The sequence below is a fragment of the Melanotaenia boesemani genome, chromosome 15 (genome assembly GCF_017639745.1).
Source record: "Melanotaenia boesemani isolate fMelBoe1 chromosome 15, fMelBoe1.pri, whole genome shotgun sequence".
In the NCBI taxonomy this organism is placed as follows: domain Eukaryota; kingdom Metazoa; phylum Chordata; class Actinopteri; order Atheriniformes; family Melanotaeniidae; genus Melanotaenia; species Melanotaenia boesemani.
Genome location: NC_055696.1, coordinates 2088547 through 2115040, shown reverse-complemented (window position 1 = coordinate 2115040; position 26494 = coordinate 2088547). Strand labels below are relative to the sequence as shown.

Genomic DNA, 26494 nt, shown 5'->3' with positions numbered 1-26494 from the left:
GACGTTGCAGCCGAGTTTCACTTTACAAATGGATGTAGACATACAGACCGTTTTAAACGCGTTCTGTGGCTGACTCAGCAAAGAAACGCAAGAAGATATTATCAGAGGAAGAAAGGAAAAGGAAGACAGAAGACACAAGATCTGACAAGAGTCGAGATGACATTCTTACTGGCTGGACAGAGCTCACAGTGCAGGGGCAAGATGGTTGCTGAATTAGCCGTCGATAGGGGCGCAGCCTTGGGAAAAATGCAAAAGTTCTGTAGTGCGTCTTTAAGTGTTCGTCTTATCAAGATTTAGAGGGTCAAGAGAGGAAAAATTTGTAGCGAGATTCTTCTTTTCCTTTGTTTTGTTAGCTGGTGATCTATGAACAGAGGTTGTCATCTTTCAGAATGTATGAAAAACAGGCTTCTTTTATTTTATCGTGGGGTGGGAGAAACCTGGTGCTAGGACTTGTTGGACTACAGAACAGCTTCTTTATCATTTTCCTTTTTCTGGTGCAAACTAATGGGTTCTTAGTGGTCTGAAATAGATTGCCATGTCATCCACTTTGACCAGCACACAAAGCTGGGTTCCTTATTTATTCTTTATTTTGTTTGCTGTCAAGATCTTAATGCTCTTTGCAAGTGAGGCCATCACTGAGTCATAGTTGACTTTTTAAATAGAGCTTCATATGTGATCACTTTGTTTTTTAAGTGACAGTAAAAACACACTTAAGTTGTATATTTAGTTTTCCTGTGGACTGTTTAGTATTACATGATACTAGGAAGGCACAGGAAGCAGTCGGTTTTTTTAATTGTCTTCTGTGCCTGTTAGGAAACGTACTTATGCCTAGATATATGCAGGGCAGATGGTATGTATCTTTGCAGTGCATGAGAATGTTGTGCAGAGCTTTAAATCACAAATTTAATGACCCCACAATGTAAAGCTCAGATCGACTCAAAGGAGCTTTTTTAAAAAAAAAGGAACATTTTGTATCGTATAATTTTTCATATTTTTCAGTCAAGGTTATTTAAGCTTGATAAATCCAAAATAAATCATGTTTGTATGCATCAGTCTCGGATGGATATAAAACATAAAAGAATCTGTGCACATTATGATCATACATGTATAAATGAAGCAGAGACGTATGAGCTTAAATCAAAAGCTTGCAGATTTTTTCCAGTTAAAATTTATGCTTTGAACTTTGGTGGAAATACCGTCCACCTCTGAGTGAACGTAAAGCAGTATGGGGCGGCAGAGCCCGTCATGTTGCAGCTCTGTCTGCAGCTATCCGTGGGGAAGTAATGATCACTTGCATACATTATTCTCTGCTGTATTTCGCTTGCAGATGCCTGTGCTGCTCTCAGGGGGGATGTGTGGAAAACATCAGTAGCCAATAAACTCCGGCACTGCTGGACAAAGATTTTGTTAACCTCTCATAAATCAAGCAGGGTTTTATTAAAGTGGACATTAAGCCTCCTGAGTTGTAAGCTAACTCATGCACTCTTCTGTTCTCATGACACAGTTAATCATCTGACTCTGATTCAACATAATCATTTAAAATGTTTGTTAAAACTCTGTTCAGCTGTAAAACCAGTTGGATTAAACTAATATGAATGTAATAGTTGTATTATTCTGGCACCACATTACCTTGGATAAAAGCTTTGAATTCCTAACTCACCGTTGCACCTGATACTCTGGTAAACTGGTTATTTTGTCCATATGTCCACTTTGGTAGGTCTTCATATAGAAATCTATCTTTGATTTTCTGTCAAGATATTTATACGTATTTATCTACATGTCAAGTTAACAGAGCAATCATTGCATCTCAGTACTTGTATGTACAGAGCTCTGCAAAAAGGCATTTTCCTACTCCTCCTCTTCAGCTTGGAGCAAGCCCCAACAGGATCTCCAGCTGTCCAGCTTGATCCCACTGAGGGATTTTAAATCTATTTTAAGGACAATGGAAAATGCATTTATGGAAATTTGTTCATGCTTTTTGTGTTTATTTGGCTTTCACGTAGTACTTCTCTGGAATGTCGTATGTACTGCACTGATCATTTTGACTGATCCTTGGACTGAAACATATCTCTCTGGGGAGTGAGACCCTAAAAACCTGCAGCAGTAAAGTTAAGTCAAGAAACCTGTGCTGTTTTTGCTGTTTAAACTTTCTGATGTTCCAAACAACAGTATAAAAAATTCAGTAATTAATTTAAATGATCTAATAAAGTAAGACAGTGACAGGTCTGTTAAAGGTTAAACTTGTTCACACTGTTGCTGTTTTTTTTTCCTTTTTTTAAATAACCTGCTATTATAGTGACAAACAAAATATTTGACACACCTGCCCATTTGTGTGTTTTTTCTGAACATGAGAAGAAATCACATTGGTGTGGTCCTGCTTTGCATATCCTGCATCCTGTTTGATTTCCAGTTGGACAAACATAAGATGTGGTTGAAAAACCTAACATCAATAAGTAGTCTCATTAATGTGGTTCAGGTCAGAAGAACTTTCTAATGGCATTCAGTATTGGAGAAAGCCAGACTTTCCACATTTCAGCCGCTCCAACTCCTCATCTGATCCCTGTGTCAGCAGCCAGTCTGGCCTCTCTGCTTGTGGGGGATGCTGTTAAGAAAGCACCGATGTCATATTGAATGACTTTTTTCTTTTTTTATTAAAGTGCATGTGGAATAGTCTTGGAATGACACTGAATTTATCTCCTGCTCTGAGTATTCATGTTACTATGTGACCACCAAACAGCAACACATCTCCCATCTCTTAAAAACAGACCTGATCTGCCCCCGTAGTTAATAATCAGATTACCCTGGTTCAGTATAGAAGCCTTATCTAATAAGTCCATTTTTATCTTAATTTAGATAAATTATTGCAGCTCAACATTAGCCTAAATATCATCTTTTATCTCCGCGTAATCTTGTTATTAAATGCAGATATGCTGTTTAATAGATATAGTCTGTAATTGTTTGCTATCATGGACGTGTGGGAGTGGGCAAGTGGAAAGAATTTCTTTCTGCCAAACTTTCTGATAAAAACAGATTTGATCTAATGTTGCAGAAGTTAAAATTATTAAATTCTTGTTTCCCACATGTAATATAATCATCTTTCTTTGTGTTTTTATTGCTTTCTTTGCTGTAGAAAAAAGTAGAAAAACCATGTGTTAAGCAGCTGAACCTGACTGAATAGTTAAATATGAACTGTAATGATCTCTCTCTCCCTCCTCTTTCTCCCTCTCTCTCTCATTTTCCTCTCTCCCTCCTCTTTCTCCCTCTCTCTCTCATTTTCCTCTCTCCCTCCTCTTTCTCCCTCTCTTTCCTCTCTCTCTATCTCGCCCTCTCTTTCCTCTCTCTCTATCTCGCCCTCTCTTTCCTCTCTCTATCTCGCCCTCTCTTTCCTCTCTCTCTATCTCGCCCTCTCTCCCTCTCTCTCTTCTGCAACGCTGTGACTTCCTCTTCCATTGTGGACTTAGTGAGCTTTCCCTGGGTTTCTAATTACCAGTGGAGAAGCGAGTCTACCCTCTCTTGTTACACTGTTGGCTTTAATGTCTATGGGCTATAAATAGTGTAGGTGTCGACACTCTGGTGAACAGCAGCTTCTGCTCAGACTTTCTAAAAGCGGGAAATTGAGTTATAAAGCCACACAACCACAGTTTGCTTCATTAATGTTCACTGAGATCAGATAAGCGGTCGGTGATGCTGTTTTGGAAAGAACTAAATGGAATATTTATCCTGATGGGCAACTCAAGCCCCATTTTCAGTAGTGGGTCCAGTTTAAAACGGAACGGGTCAGTAAGCGTTTTTTCGCTTTTCCACAGGCCAAAAATTGAACATTTTTGCTTGATACACTCATATCTTTTGACTAATAAAAAGCGTCATCACTTCCTGTTTAACTCAGTAAGAAGAGCAAAGCAAAAACAGCAGCATGTTTAAATATTCATTAGATTGTTTGTTTCAAACCACGTAGCAAGAAGAAAGAACACAAGCCGCTGGATAAGCACCGTTCTTTGTTTTTCTGTTGCGTTCTTCTTGGTTATGATTAAAGGAAGGTGTTGCGCCACTATGACATGATGAATTTTCGTAGCTGACGCATCTATCGCTATCTGACCCATAAGCATCCTAGCAGGTAAGGGTACGGTTGCCTGTAGACACACAACAGGAATCAGGATTTACTGAACCAAACCACACCAATCACCCTGTACGAATCATCGGACCCACTGGTAGAAATGGGGCTATATTAATACGAACTCGAGGCTCTAAGGCAACGTGTAAAGTAATACAACACTTAAATTTGGATACGGTCTGAAAGTTTCTACCATTTAGCCAATTTGCAGGTCCTTTCGGGACTTAAATCTGCTTCAAGTCCACTTAGCCGCTCATCGGACACGTTCCATCATCTGTGCTGCACTTCAGACATCTGAACTAATCTGAGGAAACCTTCCTGCTGATTGTGGGTTAAGGTAACAAGTTCTCAGATACATGACGAAGGACTGACTGAGCATCAGTTTGATTTAATAATCTTCTTTCTGTACCTAGTTGCTAAGCAACCTGCACCAGTCTGACTGAAGTCATGGCGTCCCAGATGAAACTTCATGTCATTGGTCTGAAGAACGTAGGAATGGTGGCAGGGAATACAATGCTGCAGATGTTGGCTTCATGTTGGCTTTCTCCCCACATGCTAAGTTTTCAGTAGTATCTCCATGTGTATGCCAGTGTGGCTGGAGTGGAACTAGAGGTGTTATCATATGAGAAAATTTAATTCCCTTCTGCATGGTGACTGTTGACAACACTAAAACCAACGGTTTGTTCTTGCTGGGCCAGTCTGACTGCAGCTGGAGAGTCTGTGTGAGAGGATGTGGTCTTTTGTTCAGATACCATCAACACTGGTTGATTAAACAAACTGCTTTTAAATTCCTCTGTATGAACACCACTGTTGGACTGTTTGAGCGGCGAGCAGGACAGAAGCTGACTTTCAGCAGCTATTCACTCCCTGCTTGAGCTGATTTTCTGCTGTGAATCATAGAGGTGAAGAGAAGGAAAATAAGAGCAACTTAGAGCTGCTGCTCCAAAGACACAGCTTGAGTTGAATGAAGCATTTAAGCTTCTCTTCGCTCCAAATCCCAGGAGACGACTGTTTTCCTTCTGTAGTGGTTGTTCTGGCTCCAGTGGACAGAGAACGGTTTTTCAAAATAACAATGGACAACTAATAGGTTTGGTAAACAACTTAGATGACAGAAGTAAGAATTAGCCTTTCTTTCCCACGACCTGTGAAGGAAAACCAATCCAAAAGATCATACAATATTTGGGGAAAGAATCAGAACTACTGATCTTCTCAGAGAATTATCTGAACCTGCAATTTCAGACTTATTGGGAATGTTCTGATCAGGAGTGATGACACGTATCCTTTCACTTGATAATTGGTATTGATCACTACACAGCTTCTATCTGAGAGCACAATCAGAGAGGAGTGAAAGCATTAACATGATTACAGATGGTTGTTTCTTGCACAGAGCCATATTAGTGATTGTCTGTGTACCAAGAAAAGGAATATGAGAAGTCCCTGTTTTAAAAATGTAATATTTATGGATCATACCTTAACAGGAATGATGGAATGAAAAATGTGTTAACTAGAATAATGTAGATAAATACTGCAAAAATAACAGATCTCATGTTTGGAATCAGCATGAATGTTGTTTAAACTGTAAAATGGCCTAACGCTCTGAGTATATTAGTTTTATTAATGAAGCCCCTTCTGAAGTGCTTACTCCTGAGATCTCCGTCTGTTTTTGTGATCCTCTACATTGTGTTCTCATTTGTTTCGATGACATCTTTGATCTTCAGTTAGACCTCTACCTTTCAGTTGCACGCAATAATTAAATTTCTCCCAGTCTGAGTGCTGCAATTAGTCTTAATAAAGGATTCTTTTCTTAACATGACTACCCTGCTTTCATTTGCAACCTCTCTAGTCTGCATAAACCAGACCCGTGTTCAGTACAAATCTTGAACTGTTTTAACAGTAAATGACGTGGTAAATTGGTCTGCAGCTGTTTTTAGTTACAATTTTAAATGTCTGCTTAATTGATGATTTGTGTGAAAGGAGCAGATTATATAAGATTTTTCTTCTTTCTGCTCTTTTTTTATTGGATTGTTTGAGTTTTATGTTAGTAGTGATTGTGTTGCTAGTAGGGTTGTCACAATACTAAAATTTCTTACTTGATACTTGATACTAATGTCTGACTAAGCAAGGGCGAGATCAGCCAGTAGCAGCTTCACGCAGTACATTTTCGGGCCAGTTATGGAGCAGAAGATAAAATCTGCTCTTCCTGCAGCTCGGAGCTGGACTGCTGCTGCACAAGGGAGAACCTCTTGAAGAGTAAACGATAAGTGTTTTCAAGCCAGTCTCAAAGTTTCCACTAACACCAGAAAAAGTTGCTAAATTTGTTGCTAGTCGCTTAAAAAAAAAAAAAAAGCATTGCTACAGAGGTACTAATTATAGCGATACGTTGCTAAGTTGGTTACACAGTAAACAATGGGTCCTCCAGGGAGATGCTGTAGGGACGGGGCTACAGTGCCTGATTTAAATGTTTAGAGCTGACTGGTCCTTTCCGTGAACCAGTAGACGCCAAAGTAGCATTTAAATATCGATACCCAAGTAATTAATATTAAACTAGGTACTCAATTTATAATAGATTAGTGTCTGAGAATCGTTTTTCTTTTTTTTTTTCTTTTTTTGACAACACTAGTTGTTAGGTTTAAAAATTACATTTATGAATAAATAAGTCGATTCGGACTGAAAGATTCCCTTCACTGGGATGTATGTCAAAACATGATTTGGATTCATTAAAGATTTTTGTCATTTGATATCTAGATATTACAAAAAGTTCCTAATTTAAATCTGACATTTAGAAATGATTACTGCCCCAAAACACACAGTTTACTACCATTCAAGGCATATTCAGTTCAAGAGATGCTTGTACAGAGTATATCACTGCTCTCAACATTCCTCCTGCACTTCAGGCATCATTACAATTTGCCCACTTAGTCACGATTGCCACTAGTTTCCTGCTAGCAGCTCTTCATCCTGCTAGCAGCTCTTCATTCTGCTAGCTGCTCTTCATCCTGCTGGCTGCTCTTCATCCTGCTGGCTGCTCTTCATCCTGCTAGCTGCTCTTCATCCTGCTGGCTGCTCTTCATCCTGCTGGCTTCTCTTCATCCTGCTAGCTGCTCTTCATCCTGCTGGCTGCTTTTCATCCTACTGGCTGCTCTTCATCCTTCTAGCTGTTCTTCATCCTGCTAGCTGTTCTTCATCCTGCTGGCTGCTCTTCATCCTGCTAGCTGTTCTTCATCCTGCTGGCTGCTCTTCATCCTGCTGGCTGCTCTTCATCCTGCTAGCTGCTCTTGAAGCTGTGTTCATATTTTTTCAAAGGCTTTTTACTGGGCTTTTCAAGTTGTTTCTTTGGTGGTGGTCAGAGAGCCCGTTGGTGCCATTTGTAGGTGTGCCTGGAGTATTAAGAGAGTATTAATTATATATGTTATATACGTTATAAGAGTATTAATTGTGAATCGAGATCAGTTTGAATCGAGAATAGATTCTGAATTGACTCATCACCCTAAGAATCGGAATCGATATGAATTGTTGTAAGATTGACATCCCTAGTCGTTTCCATCAGTCTGCCCCAGGGCAGGTAGCTTTCCACCACTAAGTATGAATGTGGAATGAATGGATGTAATGCACTTTGGGTGCTTTGAAAAATGCTGTAGAAATCTTATCCGTTGGTAGTATTATTATTTTTAACAAATCCTAAGATCCTTATTAGCCAGAATTGAATAATATTGAGTAGGTTCCTATAGAAATGTTGTGGTGGTGGTATGGAGAAATATCTACAATATGTACTGTGTGCATTATTTTAAATAATTTATTGTTTTATGTGAACAAAATAAGGGAAAGCCATAGGGTGCTTTGCTATGTACTGTTATTTATTTTTTTCCTCCCCACTTACACGTCAAGTGCAGTACTTTAAATACAAGACAAATTTTCCCTATTGTAAATGCAATTTTTTAAAGAAAAACAAAACAAATGAGTAACTGACCACCTGTGGTTGCTACCTGTGTATGCAGAAAATAGAGCCGCGATTGTATGATTCTCAGTTCTACTCTTTAAGTATAATGATTCAATCTGACATGTTCAATACTGATAAACGTATTTGTAAAACCTCTATTATGGGTAGCATATAGATCATGGATCTTGCTTGCATTTTGCAGCCTATACCTGATACTGTATCTGATATTTACTGAAATATTTGTGTCTAATGGCCATTTTCAGTCATTTCTTTTTTCATTTATAAATGCTCTTTGTTTTATATAATTTCTATTTATTATCATGAAGGAGTTATTCATTTTAGACAGTTAAACAAATTGGTGTGTTTTGGTAAATTGGTCATTTTTGCTCATTAATAAAAGCTCTGAACGAGTTGCCATCTGCAGGCCCTCTGCCTGTTCAAACAATTGGCTCATTTGTTGTAACATCTATCTCCAATTAGCTATAATTATTCAAGCCATCAAAGGGAGCTTCAAAGGCTAAAATGTGCCCCACAATGACACTCGGCCCGGGACTGTTGTTGGCACATTATTTTCTTTGTTGTTTGTCATCATTTGATCAGTACAGTCTGCATTTTATCTTCTTCACAATGTGTATTTCATTTTGCAGAAATTGTTCTATTCATCTAAACACTTGACCTGCCAGCTGAAGTCTGCAATTTCTAGGTTTTCATCAAAGAAAAGGAAAAGAAAAATCCATGCTCTAATTTAGTAACACGAGGATACAAACACGCTGGTTTACATCCTTCTGCACCCATTAAAGAGCCACTGTGCCTGCTCTGCTTACTCAGTGATTAGCATGAAAAAAGCCAGGCTGACAGGCTGTATCTGCTCCTCATGTTTATTTAATCAGGGTAAATATTGTGGCTTCTCATTGCTCATACTGAATGTTTGTTTTTCATTAAGTCTTGTGTTCTGCAGGCATCACCGCAGAAGGCCTGTTCTTACGCACACTGGAAACAAATTTTTGCACACATGTGTATGTCATACCGTATATACACACCAAGGCGTTGTGTTGTTGATTTGGTTGCATACTAAGATATCTTGCTGTCTGTATGTGTTTATAAGCTGCTGTTTTCAGAGATAAAACCATTTTTAGTTATGATTTTAACCCCCCTCTCAGCATGACAGGCCTAGCTGTGTCACTGTCACTCTGGGCATGTCTTGATTATTACAGCTGTTTGATCGCCGTCTTTGACTTGTGGCCCATGCTGCTTTGTTTTTGTTTTATTCGGGCACATCAGTTGTGCCCCCATCAGTAACTCCCATTGCTACAGTCCTTTTTAACCCTGTCTGCACTCTGGGTAAGAAAAAGAAACCGAGACAGTCATACAGAGCCAAGAAATCCAATCTTCACACAGAGGAGATCCCTTTGTCATTTTTATTCACTCTTCTGAGGAAGAAAAATCTACTATGACAAGATTAGACCCAGAATATTGGTTATGTGTCTTTGTGTGTGTGACACAAGTGTCTGTTTTGTCAGATCTTGTTGTTGTGAGAATGCTGTCATGTTGAAGTAAACAATACAACAATTGCACTGGTTTAAAGAAACCAAATTTACTTTTGTTTGCAGGGTAGAGCTTATAAGGTGTGAAAATTACTGTAATTCAAGAGTAATGTCAGTCATAACTTTGCTCATTAGTGTTTTATTTACTGAGACTGACACGTAGTCTTTTGAATGCGGCAAAAAAGTTAGCATGCTTATTTATCCTTATGAAGAGCTGGTGAAAGCAGACAGTGTTCACAGCTGAAAACCTAGAGATAACAGATGCTTTTCATCTTAGCTGGACAATTTTGCTCTAAAAGCTCCTGCAAAAAAAAACTAAATTGATTTTTAAAAAAAAGAGAGAAAAGTCTGATATGTGTTTTTTGCCTCATGTAGACAGGCTCTATTAATTATCACTCTGCATGAGTTAATAACTCATAAAACACAAGATTTTATGTCTGCACTGGTAGAATATGATATGGTTATATTTAATATATATACAGGTAATTATAGCACTTCTCATGGTCTAGTTTTGAATCTAAAATAGCAATTTAGACCAAGTTGCGCTGAGACATTATCGAAAATCTTGTTCCAGCTGGCTCAGACAGCAGCCCTGAGACATGCACCATTTGCAGCTATAACGTAATCTCTCTGGAATACTTTAGTCACATTTATAAGCATATAAATTTTGCCTGAAACATTTCCTAAAAGCTTACACATAATACCATAAAATGAGTGTTTCTCAGTCAAACTCAGTTAATGTTTTTCTTTTAATTTCAGTTTTTTATGCAGCAATGTTAAATGTTGTGATTGTGTAATTTTGTTTTTTACTCCCATTAATTCATTCGAGTGATGAAGCTCAACAGCGGTTTAGCTAGTTAGATAGCTTACTGATTTATCCATTTATTTACTGAAATTCTCTTAAGCTGCTGTTTTTTCTGCTTCATGAAGGCATTATGTCCACATATCCAAGTGAAACTCAGGGAAAGGACCACCTTTTAAATAAGTCTTTAAATATCCTTACAGTTGTCTACTGGTTTGATATTCCTAACATATTCTGCATTTAGTGCGTTTATCTTGGATAATCTGCTGCATTAGCAAAAACAAAAGATGAAAAAAACCAAAGAAACCTGATGATGTGCATGAATACTGTTTCAAATCTCATTTCTCCATATAACACTGAGCTGTAATTGTGTCGTAGTTGTGGCATGAAAGACCACTCACATCTGAAGATGCACGAGTGCTTCTGCAATCAGAGCTCAGTTATGTGGTGCAGAGCAGTGACTGCTTAGTTAGGTTTTGACCGTTGAATTGACACATGAAGTAAATCAGCTGCTCTAATCAGTCGTTATTGGTTACATCACGGAAAGCAGCAGCAGTGAATTATCCAGTGATTGGATGCATTTAAAGCTGGTTTAATGCCATTTCTCACCTACTGAAAATGTGGTAATCAGGTCAAGGACTCCTTAAAGAATGAGATGATGCAGCTCTCTCCGTAATTCGCTTTCTAAAGTTAATAAATGCTGTAGTCCTAGAGTACCTCACTAGGAGAGATTGTACTTATCAGTCTTTGTTAACATTCATCAACTTACTGTTTACTTTGCTGTGTAGACTCATTGCTAAATTGTGCATTTTCTCATGTTTGCAGATGTACTTTAAGTTTGGCGCCTAAGGCCTGATACACACATCACGATTTTTTTAAAGATTTTTTTATCTGGTCGAGACCTCACATGTGAAGATAAAAAAATCTGGTTTGATTGTACTGTGTGTGGTGTGCTCCAAAAATGTAATCACAGAAAAACACAAACATAACGATGCTGTCCCAAAACTCATGTATCTAGTCCTCCGAGCCGGACAAACGTCGAAACGTAAAAGAAGAACCATAGCAACAACCGGCAAAAAACATAGCAGAAGAAACATAGCAACAACCGGCAAAAAACATAGAAGAAGAAACAAAGCAACAACCGGCAAAAAACATAGAAGAAGAAACATAGCAACAACTGGCAAAAAAATAGAAGAAGAAACATAGCAACAACCGGCAAAAAAGATAGCAGAAGAAACATAGCAACGGGCAAAAAACATAGAAGAAGAAACATAGCAACCAGCAAAAAACATAGAAGAAGAAACATAGCAATGGGCAAAAAACATAGAAGAAGAAACATAGCAACAACCGGCAAAAAACATAGCAGAAGAAACATAGCAACAACCTGAAAACACAACACCCAGCATAGAAGGGGATATATAGGACGAGGGATGATGGTGTTCTTGGGATAATTGTTAACTGTAAAAAATAACAGACTGGAGACGGCATGAACACGGACTTTATTTACTTCCTTGTTCCCCAGCCAGCTCGCTCTCTGATTGGCTACATTCCGCAACTCGTCACCATCTACACAGTCAGAATTCCTCAGAAATCGGCTCTGAAATATTAAACATGTTCAATATTTCCGATTGTTGGCTACGACCTGTTTCGGAGCGGATTATCGGGACAAATCGGCTCGTAACACACCACAGAACAAATGATGATTGGACAGGGAAATCTCACAATGATCGGGCGTTTGCCGTCCGAGGTCGGGAAGAGGCAAAATCGGGACAAAAACAGTCCAAATATTGCTTTGTGTGTAGTAACACAGTAACATAAGAAGTTATATTTAGTATTTAATGTGTTTGCCTTTCTTTAAAAGTCTCTTAGTTCAGCATTCTTCCTTGTCTCCTCTTTGGTCTCTGCTGGCAGCCCAGGATTTGTAAACAAATTAGTGCCTGCACAGACTGGTTGGTTTGGTGGTTTAACTGCTTACAGTCTGAGATTCCATGGAAGGTAAAAACCTACTGCTGTGGACATGAAGTTCATGGTGAGCTTGCATGTAGCACATTTCCAGGTTAAAGGAGCCAAAATATCTCCACCAGTCAGGATAGAAATGCATCAGATAAAATTAAAGCCTGACATCGTCTGAGAATGAAAAATACAATTATTGGTGTCTAAATGATTTAAACAAGAGATTGTTTTTTAAAGAGACCTTGTGTGAGACCTTTTCTGTAATCAGCACAGGGTCTCGGTATGCTACAGCTCACCTGATATTTGTATGAATGTCTCTTGGTGGGATTTACCTTGACCACAAACTTTTGGTGGAAATGAGCAAACTTCTGGATCAGTTCTTATTCTGTCAGAAATGGGAAAAGCTCTGTTTGGGTTTCTAGGCCAAAATTAAAATTATGAATATTAGATTTGGACAGTTTTGAAAGAAGAAAATACAAAAAGTGATATTTTTTTTTGTTCACATCTGAGGATCCTTTTTAAAAAATTTATTTACAACAAATAGAAATTCTCTATTGAATATAAAATCAATTCTTAGATAATGTGTACAGCAGGTTTTGGTTTTCAAAATCTACATTTTATTTTTCTGTTGGTGAGCATGGAAACCAGTGACTGGTATTACTGGTAACGATATTGAGGTGAAATTTTCTAATTATTTATTTATTACTACTACTAGTCATGATAATTAAATACAGTATTTAAAAATATCAAATGGTTAGGAAACAGTTCACAGGCCTCAACTAAAATTTTGACATCTTACTCGTCGTCTTTTAATATCTTTGAGCAGCGCTTAGCTAGGCTGACTAATGTTTTTGCTGTGTAGCTTTCAGTCTGTGCGTACTTTGTGGATGTAAATAAAGCCTACCTGACAGGCAGCAAAATCCAACATTTCCAGTGGTAAACTCAGTTTCCTTTTTAAAATGATGAAGTAAAAGAAGCTTTTTTGCTTTTAGGCTTTGTCTTGTCAACTAAAATTCATATCTAGTCTGAAAAGCATCAGTGGATGTCTGCTCTGCTGAGTTGTCTCCTTAGTTGTCAACAGCAACAACTTCTTCTCCTTGGAATATTTACCTTACGCGGAACAGGTTTTTATATGTTTTTACTCTAAAATGAAGAACATGCTCAGCTTCCTCTGTGGCAGGCTGTCTCAGTCTGACATGCCTGTACAATATGCTTCAGCTCTGAGCTATTATCTGTAGAGAAACATCCGTAAAAGAGGCCAGTGATGGTCGACTAATAATAACTAATTATGCAACATTTTTTGCAACTAACTCTGCAAATTTCAGCCATAAGCTTAAACTTACATTATAACATAGGATTTATAATCAATAATAACAGAGTATAGAGTCTGCATCCATATGCAGATTGGCACAATGATCAGTGGCCTCATTTTGATATCTGAATGACGTCATTGTCTGAACCTGATTCTGGTACTGGATCAGATTAGTCTCAACTCTATGTAGAACAATTGTACTTAAGTAAAATAGCAGCTCTGCTTGTCTAGAAGCTTATTAGTTCTTTATTGATTAATCCACCACAAGTACTAATTTAGTACAAGAAGTATAAAAGTACAGATTCAGTGATTGATAATCCAATAGCAATGATGCAAACTGAAACCACAGGTCAGATACTGATGCAGTAATCATTTGAAAGATGGACCTGCTCTCTGTACCTGTGATCCAGCCACACTGTGCTACCTTTCTTTTCACTACTAACTGCTACAGAGATTTTGTTGTAGGCTAAATTAGGAATGCTCAATAACCATTTTTTTTAAATTGATACCGATAACTGATAACGTTCAGCTACTAAAAGCCGATACCGATAACTAATAACTGATAACACTACACGGTCATGTAGTGCTAGAGGCAATGCATATGATTTTTTTTTTTTTAAGTTTTTTTGTAGTTTTTTTTGTAGTTTTTGTAAGTCATTTTGTTTAAATACAAACATCACGATTTCATCAAACAATATCATCTTGGTCATAAGTCCACGCAGCTTCTTCAGTACTTGGTTGAGCCAAAAAGCTGGACAAATCTTTCTAACTCATTTAGTTAAGCTAAATGTGGAAATGCTCCTTCAACAACTGAGTCTTTAGCTTGGTCTTAAAAGTGGATAAGGACTCTGCAGATCGGACAGAGTTTGGTAGATCGTTCCACCACCGGGGAACAACAGAGAAGAAGAGTCTAGCTACTGATGTGGCGCCACGTTGTGGTGGGAGCACTAGGCGTCTTTCACTGGCAGAGCGTAACTGTGGAGAGGGAGTGTAGCTCTGGATTAAGGAGTGGAGGTAGACCGGAGCCGTTTGGGTTATTGTTTTGTAAACCAGAAGCAGAGCTTTGAATTTTAATCGCTGCAACTGGAAGCCAGTGGAGAGCGATTAGCAGCGGAGTAACATGAGCTCTTTTAGGCTGGTTGAAGACCAGACGTGCTGCTGCATTCTGGATCATCTGCAGAGGTTTAACTGAGCATGCAGGCAGGCCAGCCAGTAAGGAGTTGCAGTAGTCAATGCGTGAAATGACCAGAGCCTGGACCAGGAGCTGGGTCGTGTGTTCAGTCAGGTAGGGTCTGATCCTCCTGATGCTGTAGAGAGCAAATCGGCAAGATCTAGTAACCGAGGCAACATGGTCCTTAAAGGTCAGCTTGTTGTCTACCATGACACCAAGATTCCTGGTAGAAGACGTAGGCCCAAGTATGATAGTTTTTCCAGTCAGAAAAATTTTCTCTTTTTATGCCAACGTCACGTGAACGCAGCATTCACTGCAGACAATTCAGGTCTCAGAGTACAAGCAAAGCACTGACAGTCTGACTAAAATGTTATCGGGACTAGTCGTTATGATATTGGACTTATCGGATTGACGTCATAATTTCCTGTTATCGTGCATTTCCAGGCTAAATGGTACCATGGTTTACACTATATCTGCTTTAATGGATACAAATAGAAATGTATTGTTCTTTCAGTTTTCTTCTACTTTATGTGAACCTGTTAAAGCTCAAATACAGTGACTCAGGCCCAAAAATGTCAAATGATATTTTATGTTATGATATGTATGGAGGGGGTTATGGTATATATTGTTTTATATTGATCACTGGCTTCTAAATCAAATCAAAATCACATTGTGCCAGAACTGGTGATATCCACAAAGATCGAGTCATAAGCCAATGAATCAGTTTTATATTGAACTGAGTTCAGGCTTGTGATTTACAACCTTATGTACCATCCGTTCTCTGCTTGTCTCGAGTGGGGTAGCCTTTCAGTAGATACAGCAGTGATGTAACTCAATATTAATAATTTAAATCATTTTAAGTATGTTATTACAGAAATAAAATATTCTTTTTTTAAAGTAAATTATTTCTGTTACAGATGTAGTAAAAGAAGCTCTATTTATTAAAAAATCTAAGTAGTTTCAATGGCACATAAACGTTTGACCTTATTTCTGGGGCTGGTGGTGTCGCACTCCTCCACCTGATCTATAGCTACCAACTGAAATTGGATACATTGATTTTTCTATTTGTAATTAAAGTTATTTAAAATGTTTGCTATTGTGACAAATGGTAAACGGTTTAGGACACCCACCGATTTGCATTGAGACTAAAGCCACATCATAATTACTCTGTACACAGACAATCGCCGTAATAAATCTGCTGAAGAATGAACCAGCAATTCAGCAATTACTTTCCCTTTTAATGTCTTTGTAAGGCTCTGAAATAAGGAATTTGTCTTGCCATTGTTCAGTGAGCAGGCAAGACATATTGTTCATAATTCCAGCAATCATTTGGTTTTGGAAGCTTGAAAGCTTGCAGAAGACTGACACAATGGAGGCTTTCTCAGCCACATCATAACTTTGTCACTTATTCTCTGCACTGACAGTGAATGTCATGTTGCATTATTTGCCCTGGATGAGTGTGGGCTGAAAAGGCAAATAAGATTAGTTGCTGCATGCACTTGTTTTCCTACAAGTGATTCGAGGCCTTTAGCAATGCTTTAGTGAGTCAGTGCCAGTAGCACGCCCATCAAGATCTTCTTTGTGACAGCAAGGCGTATCTGTGACGCTGGTACAGTAATTCTCTACAGGCACGCTACAGATGCTTTGAGGTGGTCCATCAGTGAGTAACTACTGCTTCTTAAAGACACACTACAGAACTTCTGTAATTTCCTCAGTGATGCGCCCATAACCAACGGCTTATACAGCATCCACCTTACATCCCACCTGTACGGTGAGTTCTCTCCGGCCAGTAAGACAGTCTTATCTCGACTCTTCTCTTCTCTTGTTCTGTCTCTTTCTCTCTTTCTTTTCCTCTCTTACTTCAATAATGCCTTCTTGCATTTCTTTGCTGAATCAGCCACAGAACACGTTGAAAATGGCCGGTGTGTTTATATCCGTTTGCTAGCATGTGAAGAGAAACTTGGCTTCATCGTCTCGCGGCGTCCCGGATAAAAAAAAGTTATGTAGTGCTTTCGGGACTCTGCTGGGCAGCAACGACTCCACAAATGCACATAATAGATGTCATCAAACGAGTCCAGAACACAGAGTTTTAAGGTCGGAAAGGTACATAATGGATCTTTAAAAGGTTCAGGATTTTATTCTTAACAATTTGGCGTAATTTCATCTCCCATATATCCTGTATGGCAACCTTTAGCTCACTGCTTGTAGGTGTAAAATTATTATATTTATATATGAAGACCAAGTGTAATTTTTAAAATCACCTTAAAGTATTTTCTACTAATTTATTTAGTTATTTGTGTGTAAACTGAGCTCATCATAAATAGTTTCTGTTTGTAGGTATATATTGGACTGAATAACACAATTTTTGCTTTTATAATAAAGTGAATGTTTGATACAAGTGAATGGAAACAGATAACTGATATAAACTGATATGATCTCTACATGCTACAGAAGTTTAAACACATATCTTGTTGCCACCACTTCATTAATTCTGTTCAGTTCAATTCAGCGTCTTACTAATTCACGAAAGTTATCTCAAGATACTTTTCCAGTTATGATCCAACTGCATCAAATTCATTATAATCCACATTAGTCTAATTTACTATTAAAGCCAAGGTGTAAAAAGTTCCACAGCTGTAGAAACCAAAGCTTCTCTTTTATTAAATCCCCCATCCTGACATGCACAGGACAGCAGGTGACAGTGGAGGGAAAATTCCTGTTTAACTGGAAGGAAAACCTCCAGCAGAAATAGACTTAGGAAAGAAAGCCATCTACCCAAACAGGTTGGAGGTAGGATGGCAGGAAAGTGAGGTTGACATGCATCATTATTCTAAGCTGGGGATACCTGCCAAGAAAGAATAGAGAAACACAAGTTAATGACGACAGTAACATCATATATTTAGACTTGAGAGAGACAGAGAGCTGCTCAGTGCATCATGGCAGGGCCCTTAGCAGTCTGTATTTCCTCCATCATCAGTTCAAAATCTTCTGGATTCTGTGAAATTATATGTAATACCCACAATTCTACCTGAAATTCAAGTCCAGAGAATGACTTTGTGGTCTTCAATCACCCTCCTAAACTCAGTCGCACATGCTTATGCTCATTCCTGACTGCTGCGTTCCTCTAAGGAGTGTCATCTGGCATTGCCATTGCTAGCATGAGGCTGCCTCGGTTTTCTTTCTGTCTGAACAAGCTGCTGAATGTTGTCAGAGCAGGAGCATCTCTGTCTACCTTACATATTCTCTTGAAGACTCATCTCTTTAGAGAATACCTCCTCTCCTTTACATCTTTAACACCCTATCAGGCCTAATCTGCACTCACTTGCACTTCTGTACTTGTTCTGGTTGCTACTTAAATGGATTTAATACTTAATGCTAACGTCAGTTTCTTACTGCAGTGAAGCTTAAATGCCGTTCTTCCCTTTTTTACGTCTTTGGATAACAGCATCTGCTAAATGAGTAGATTTAAGAATGTAAATGTTGTAGTTCCCATGTGCCCAGAAATGCAAATACATACTATGTACATCTATCATACATTCATTCATTTTTTTTTTATCCCGCTTATTCCAATTCAAGGCCGCAGAAAAGCTGGAGCCTATCCCAGCAATTAGCCGACGAGATGACTGGTCGCCAGTCCTTCGCAGGGCCAGCCAAAGAGACAACCCATCACACTCACACTCACTCCTTGGGAGAATTCAGGGCAGGGGTGCCCAAGTCCGGTCCTCAAGATCTACCATCCTGCAACTTTTAGATGCAACCCTTCCCCAACACACCTGAATCAAATGACTGGCTCGTTACCAGGCCTCTGCAGAGCTGAATGACATAGATGACATCTGATTCAAGTGTGTTGGAGAAAGGTTGCATCTAAAAGTTGCAGGATGGTAGATCTCGAGGACCGAACTTGGGCCCCCCTGATTTAGGGGAACCACTTATCCTCACATGCATGTCTTTGGGCGATGCTAGGAAGCTGGAGTTCCCGGAGTAAACCCACACTTACACAGGGAGAACATGCAAACTTCACACAGAAAGGCCACGGTTTGTACCTTCACCAGCCGAGGCTCGAACCAGTGACCTTATTTTGTTCACCACACCACCATTCAGCCCCACCATGTACATAAGAGCCTTTTTCTCTAACCCCTCTTTACTTACTGACATTGGCTAAATTGATTGTTGAACTCTTTCCCCAACAAAGAAATTAACCTACCTTTAGCATTCAGCTAACTGAGCTAGCTACAGTAACAGTACAGTCCTTTTTGTTTTTCCTCACTATGTGACTGTTGTGTAATCCATCTGCAGTGTGTTGAGGTTCATGCACCGAGCCCTTACATCTCATAGATTTTACACCTTCAGTTTGGCTGCAGCTCCATGGATCACTGACTCTGCATGAATTTTTCACTGTCTGCTCACATGCAACAAGACTGTCTTTGCTTTTGCTGTTGCCTTGCCATCTGTGCTACTCAGAAAGTGTATGTAGCAGAGTGTGGCCACTGTCAGGGGTTTGTCTTGATGATTGCTCACCAGTGCGATGTCTGTCAGCCATCGATGAAACACGACGGCGCCGTCCGCCAGCTTATTGTACAGACTGAACCAACTGTAGGTGTCCTGTCTGCACCAAGAGTCAGGAAAATTCAATTCATAGTTTCTGAATTTAACTAAAGTTTTTGAAGCTGTCGCCATCAATGCTTCTATTTTCTAATTAAACATGTGCCAGAAAGATGGAAAGGTTTTTTTCTCTCTCTCTCTTTGAAAGCAAATCAACTTGTCAACATGGCAGGCTGGCATGTACCTTTTAAAATAAATTGGAGTTGGTGACCCCTGGTTGACAGCTGATCTCAGAAATCTTGCTTTCAGATGCATCACTTTCTCAACAAATTCTGCAAAATCAAGGATCAAGAATCAAGTTTTGCTTGGAACTAAATTCTGAAGTCAACCTGCATACAAATGGATTATGTTTTATATACTTCAGGTGTTACCTTAGCATGATGGAGGGTTGCCATTACCTAATTAGGGCGTAACACAAACTACTGTTGAGTTTGATGGTGTGAAAGTCTCTGCTGAGAAAGCTGTTAATCATTTGCAAATTTCACTCAAAGCTATGAATATGTGTCATATGGTGACCCCACAGGTCTCCATGGTGACATCATCCATCATTAGGAAACATTATTATATCCAATAAATACATATGTTCTAGATGAACTAGATGTCTGATTTAAGTGCTGAAATCTGCATAGAATTTCTTGACCGTTCATCCATTTACATCCAGTAATGTGGGTCTGCCTTTTATGTGGTAAAATCAACATTGCTATTCTAAAAGCTATTCCTGTTTGTCTTTACTTATTTATTTCTTTATTTTGTTTCTTTGCTTGTTTTGTTGGGTTTTTTTTTGTGACCAGTTTCTAGTATTTTGGATCAAAGCATAAATTTATATATTAGTTCTTTACCGTTGGTTTTTCCAGAGAAGAATCTTGTGATGCTGCTCTGTGTCTGTTGTACAGACTCTGCTTGAATGCTTCTCATTTTAGAGCAAATTTTCTGCACTGCTTATTGCAGAGTGGAGGTTTGCTGTGTGAATGAACTTGTAGGAAATGGAAAAATGAATTTGTCTGTTGATGAACCATGTGATTTGAGTGTCTCAAATGGGCACCTTTAGGGTTAACAGATTTTTTTAAACACATTACTTTTATGCAGGTATCTGATGTAAGTGTTTCCTTGTGCTATTTCCTCTGCAGAAAAACATGACGTTGAAGCCACAGAAAAGCAGAGACCACCAGGCAGGGCCCCTGCACAAGAAAAAACCTGCCAGAGTCCCCAATGGCCTGAGCCTGGAGCCCTGCAAGAATAATTACCACCACCACCAGTCATCGGACCAGGAGAACAACCCCCGCTTGGCACACACACAAGGCAAGAGGAAGAAGAAACACCGGAACAAGAAGCGCAAAATGGTGAGTTAAAGACACTACACTAGACCATAATCATGTCATATCGTATGCAGATTCCAGTGTAATGGCCAGTTTTGTCTAAACTATGTTTTAATCTGGGATATTTTAAAAATATATATTCCTTTAATTTCACACCATTAAAATGGAAAGAATGTGGTTGTTTTACTGAATAAATCTTTCCATAACGTAGCAAAAATATCTGGAAAAGAGTGGTCATCAGGCAGCTGCAGGTCGTTCTTTTTTTTCCTTCCTTCGCCAAATGGGCAGTCCATTTAAATCTGTTCCTTAATTCAAACCACATGTTGGGTCATAAAATGTTCTTCTACTTTCTTAGTTTCATTGTAAAATTTTCCTCTGATCTACCTGTTTGCTTAGAAAGATTCTACCAGATTTCTGAGGTTTAGTTTGAGGCAGTGATGGAAGTAATGGCCTTAAAATAAACAGCGTTATTACTCCTTCCATCTTTATAACAGCGTTACTGAGAATAAAACGTTACTGACAGCGTGTTACTATTCTAAGTTTCAAAAAGTTTCACATTTGTTTAGACTATATTGTGCCACTGTTGCAGTGGAGATGAGGCGGAGTGATACGGTTCAAACTACACTCAATTAATAGCCTAACTGAGGACTGATGAAGAGTCAGTGTCCACAGCCACACACACATGCACACAGCCACACACACATGCACACAGCCACACACACATGCACACAGCCACACACACAAATGACCAGGAGATGCAGCACCGGTGAGTCCAGAGAAAACAGAGGACGAGTTTTAATCTGGAACCACAGACATCAGTTTTCTCTCAGACATAAAAGACAAGAATGTTATGAGAAATGTTCATTATGACCAGAAACAGAGTTCCTGCATGTCGGCTGTAAGCAGGCTGTAAGCAGGCTGTAAGCAGGCAGAACAACGTGATGCACCTCTCTCTCTCTCGGAGGAGATGGAGACACGACGTCCAGCAGCCTGACATTAGTGTCCATGAGTTTTCACTTAGTAATTTATTCCATCAGGTTCCTGTCATTCATCAGTCAGATCTAATATTCGGTTTTATTATGAATAAATGAACATGCAGATGAATTTGAACTTCCGTTAAAGGGAACATACTTGAACCTTTTTTTTAATAATAATTACTTTTCTGAATAACTGATTATTTTTATAATACTGTAACTCCATTAATAACTGGTTACTTTTTGCAAGAAGTAACTAGTATGTATTTTTAATAACTTAAAATAATGTGTCTAATCTGGTCTTAAGTTGTAAAATTTGAGAAAAACTAATGTAAGTTTATTTTTTCCATTTAATTGTCAAAAAAAGAACAAACCTAAACCTAGCAGTTTAGGTTTTAGCCTCACAGTAACTTTGCAGATGTTGTCTCACGGTTTTATCTTCTAGTTAAAGATTTCTTGCAGTCATCTGTCGCTGGCAGATATTTCTGAGAAAAATAGCTCCATAAGTCAATTTATCATTCTTTACGTTTAGCTAGTTTAAAAAATTATCATTGGTTGAAATCTTTATTAATTCATGAAACCTCTTCAAATCATCATATAGACTGTTTTCAGCAGCTACGTCGGTCTTTGCTGCCTTTAATCTAGAAGCCACACTGAAAACCGAGCTGTTGTTTACGCTGCGCTACATGGACGCACACTTTCCAACATGACTGTGCTGAGAGCCAACACTGCTCACTGCCCATTCTTCTCTTAAAAATACACTTGTTCAGTCCAAAGTTCCCTAAAAACATACAGATATTCAATACACACGAGCTTCTACACGGTGCTGCACACATTGCGTTGTACTGTTTATGTTGTGGACAACAAACGTCTGATAGGCTGAAGATTTCTGGAGACAATTCAAGGAGAACCAAGACACTGAAGCTGTAATTATAGCAGCATCCTTGCATGTTATAGATGATTACAGCAGTGGTGTTTGATCACATTTTCATCATCAGGTTTTCCAGACGCACTTAGGAGGGACCCAGCAAGACAAGTTATGAGAATAACCAGAAATGTTAGTAAAAATTTGTTTTTCCTGACAAAGGTTGTTTGACTGTGGCAATAAGAAAAGAGAAGTATTTGGAGTACTCGTCTAAATTTAATTTACCTGTTTAACATGCAATGGCAAAAAAAAAAAAAAAAAAAAGTCATTGCATGCTTGCACAGCACACTCACAGTTGGTGGCAAAATGCATCACGTGTACTATTTGTAGTCAGAATGAACCAGTCCTGTGAAACACAGCTTCTCAGTTACCTGAGTGTACATCAGTGTATGTTTCAGTTTCTTTTGTGGGTGGTAAGGTGACAAGATTGCTAATGAATATTTATGGTACTCGCTGCCAGCATGGACTCAGACAACACGTTTTACACACAGCTCAGAAACACTGAGCTGCATGTTCAAGGACACGTTTGTGCAGGTCGCTGCAGGACGAGTTGGCTCAAATTTAATCAGCATTTGCTTAAATTTCCATAAGTAGCTTTATTATTTATTGTTTGTTATTCTGTAGGTATGAAACATAATCAGCATAGTTACCAATTAATTGCACCCATTGGTCAATATCAGCATTTTTGTGGCCACATATCGATATGCTTTTAGATTAAATTTGATTGGAAGCTCATACTTCAGATTTTCTAGTTCATTTTTTTCTTTTTTTAATTTTGTGTGTGTGTGTGTGTGTGTGTGTGTGTGTGTGTGTGTGTGTGTGTGTGTGTGTGTGAAAAAAAATATATATATATATGTAACGGCATGCCAAAATCATGGTTCAGTATGTACCTTGGTTTTAAGGTCTACTTTAAAACTGCTTAACTTTGGTGTAAACAGGAATATGTTTAAAGACATTTAAAATGAAACCAAAAAACTGTTTGCAGTAAATTCTCCTGTAAAAAAATTCTAATTAAATAAAAAAGGGCATAAACAGAGATGAACCCCCTCCCCACCTTTTTTAATGGACAGTATCTGATAAATGATGAGGACGGGATGTTTCAAGAGAAAAACTAAGATAATCCACGCAAACATGTACAATTATTAATTTACTCCATAGTTTGTTTCTTTTTACACATTTTCAGTCTGTATTTTGCATTTTTAGTCTGTATTCGATGTAAAACCCCATTTTGTAATTTATTTACATAAAGATAAGATAAGACAGTCTTTATTTACACACCGAACGCAGCGCGGCTGGAAGAGCCTCCTCGGCTTCACTGGAACATGCTGCTCTGTCATGTCCTGTCGTCCTTCTGTCTCTGGTGAGTTGCAGCTGCTTCATTCATACAAGGGAAATTAGTGCTGTGTGTAAGTTATTAATGACAACGAGAAAACATTTTGGTTGCGCTTTTCTACGTTTCTGTGCTAATTGGACATGCTCGTCGCTTCACATGGAGCACAGTTGTCACACCTGACATCAGAGATTGGAAGTTGTTGTACTCAGTGGCCCCGATGAGGTAATTCAGAGAACTTCTTGATCAAGAATCTGATCCGATACTTGAGATGGGATCATATCCATTTTAGCTGTGGTGCAAGTCACTACTACTGCCTTTGTGAGGTGTGGACAGATGGTGCTACCTGTCATTTTTAAGGTGGTTTTATATTGCTGTAATGACATGTAATTTTCTTTTGTGTGGCTAAATGGTTGAATCTTATGGCGACAAAAAGAAAAAGAAAGAGGACGAACCTCAGAGAGTCATTTAATCGCAGCACTGAATGAAAGATCTGCTAATTAACAAGCCAGCCAAGCCAAAATCTCATTCTTGCTTTTTAGCAGATTTATTAAAGTAAAAAATATTTTAAATACAGGGATGTGTTTGTTTTTATGAGTGATGGATGTGGAATTGATTTTCACTATAGTGATATTCAAATCTTTAATATTAAAACTTGTTACTCGTTAAGTTTTTGTTGTTTTCTCTAGCAGTGGGGAGATGTGACCTAATATGAAGTTATTAAGATGATTTTGGAGGCTGATTCTGAGCATAGACACACTCCTAAACTTTGAGTTCAGGGTCTTCAAGTAAAGAAGAAAGCTTCACGTCTAGTGGGAGTATTATAATCTAGCATCTACAGAAACCAATATGTGACTTCGCATTCTGGGTAGGTCAGCACTCTTCACATTTGCTGCTACGCTTGTGAACATTTTCAGGGCTTTAGGGAAGCCAGCTAGCATCTATAGATCCTGCTCAAACCAGCGTGTATGAATACTGTTAATTTTTCTGTTCATTCGTGCAGAAATTGGTTAAAGTGTAAGATAATGTTTACAAACAGCATCTTTTGTGTTAAACATCTTCTAAAACCAGTCTGGTGATACGAAGACTTCCATTTGCTAGTAAAACGAGTCTCACGCTGCTGAAAAATAAACTGTCTCCCTGCACTGTAGTCATCCACAAGTTCAGAAAAGCTCTGACATGTAATGACAGGGTTTTATCGTGGAACCAGCACTGGAACCACTTTGATCAAAAAGAGGTTAATGATGTATGTTGAATATTCTGCCTGAGAGCTGGGGTGTGTGTTTCAGTCTTCGGTGATGTGAAGGCTGTTAGCAGACACCAGGTCACACAAACATCAGATCTGCCGATCCAAGCGTTGACTTGCACACACACCCGGTGCATTCTCACTAACTCTTCATCATCTCCTTCACCTACTCGCCCACATGTGGCGATACACAAGTAATAACTCGCTTGTGTTGTAATGAACCTTCTCACTAACGAATAAAATGGAAGCCTTCTGTCACCAATGAGAGCTCTGTAAATTTTAATAGCTCCCTGTAATTTCAGTAAATATCCAAAGTGATTTTAATGATTTTATGACAGATGGTTTTGATGACCTGATGCATTAGGTGTGCAGCTGAGGCCCAGACAGTTAGACAATTATGTCTCTGAAAAATAGCCTTTTTCTTCCCTTCAGGATGCAAATTGACCCATCACCCTTGATGCTTCATAACAAGCCGATCTGTCGCACACTTTATGACATAATTCATAATTAAAATGAACATCATCTCTGCCTCTCGCCACCCTTTTTTGTCCTCTTAGAAGAAATATTTCCACCTAATAACTTTGCTGCTCGTTTATCTTTTATTGTCTTCACTATGAATAAATGTTAAGACATTTTCTTCACTCAAGGTTAGATTTTAAATATCTTTGGGCTGTTTCAAATGTTTAACTCTATATTTAAAATGCTCCAGTCTGGAGAGAGAGCCTGTTATCAACTTTATTTTCTTTTATTTTTTTTTAAATTAAGCCTAACTTAAGGCAGAATGAGGGTGGTAATAAGAAAAGGAGACAGAATTTGCTGTTAAATAGAGCCAGAGGTGGTTTCACCCTGTTATTTTCCCCTCTTTGCTGAGCTCAGAGATCTCTGCAGCGGTTTTTAGTCTTTGGCAATGACCCAGTGTACTGAACTATAAGATATTGCAAACTCAGGGAGGGAAAATTGAGAAATGTTTATTAGCTTTCTGACATATCACCTCACAGTAAGAAAAAGGAGCCCAGATAAAGCAAATCTTCCACAGAGAAAGATGAGACTGCAGAAGCAACACACAAATTATATGAATCTCAAGCTCTGCTCCTCTTTTATTATCATCTTCTTCTTCTTCTTTAAGTTATTGGAGTTTTTGGGTTTGTACGTTTTGCCATTTGGAGTTACTGATCCTCCTTTTCTGTTACCAAAACATTAAAGTTGGAGAAATATTGCATTAACCATTAACCATGCTGTGTTATTATAATTATAGATCTATTTGGTGGAGA

The 26494-nt window shown here is 38.6% G+C and overlaps 1 protein-coding gene across 8 annotated transcripts in view; it reads left to right on the top strand.

Annotated features, from left to right (window-relative positions):
- The window catches only part of auts2a (activator of transcription and developmental regulator AUTS2 a), a 305554-nt gene that overhangs the window by 54633 nt on the left and 224427 nt on the right, over nt 1-26494 (top strand). For all 8 annotated transcript variants that reach the window (XM_042009143.1, XM_042009148.1, XM_042009146.1 and 5 more), the window contains one exon: nt 20560-20772. In XM_042009143.1, the coding sequence (XP_041865077.1) occupies nt 20560-20772 (213 nt within the window). The remainder of the gene's footprint in view (nt 1-20559; nt 20773-26494) is intronic.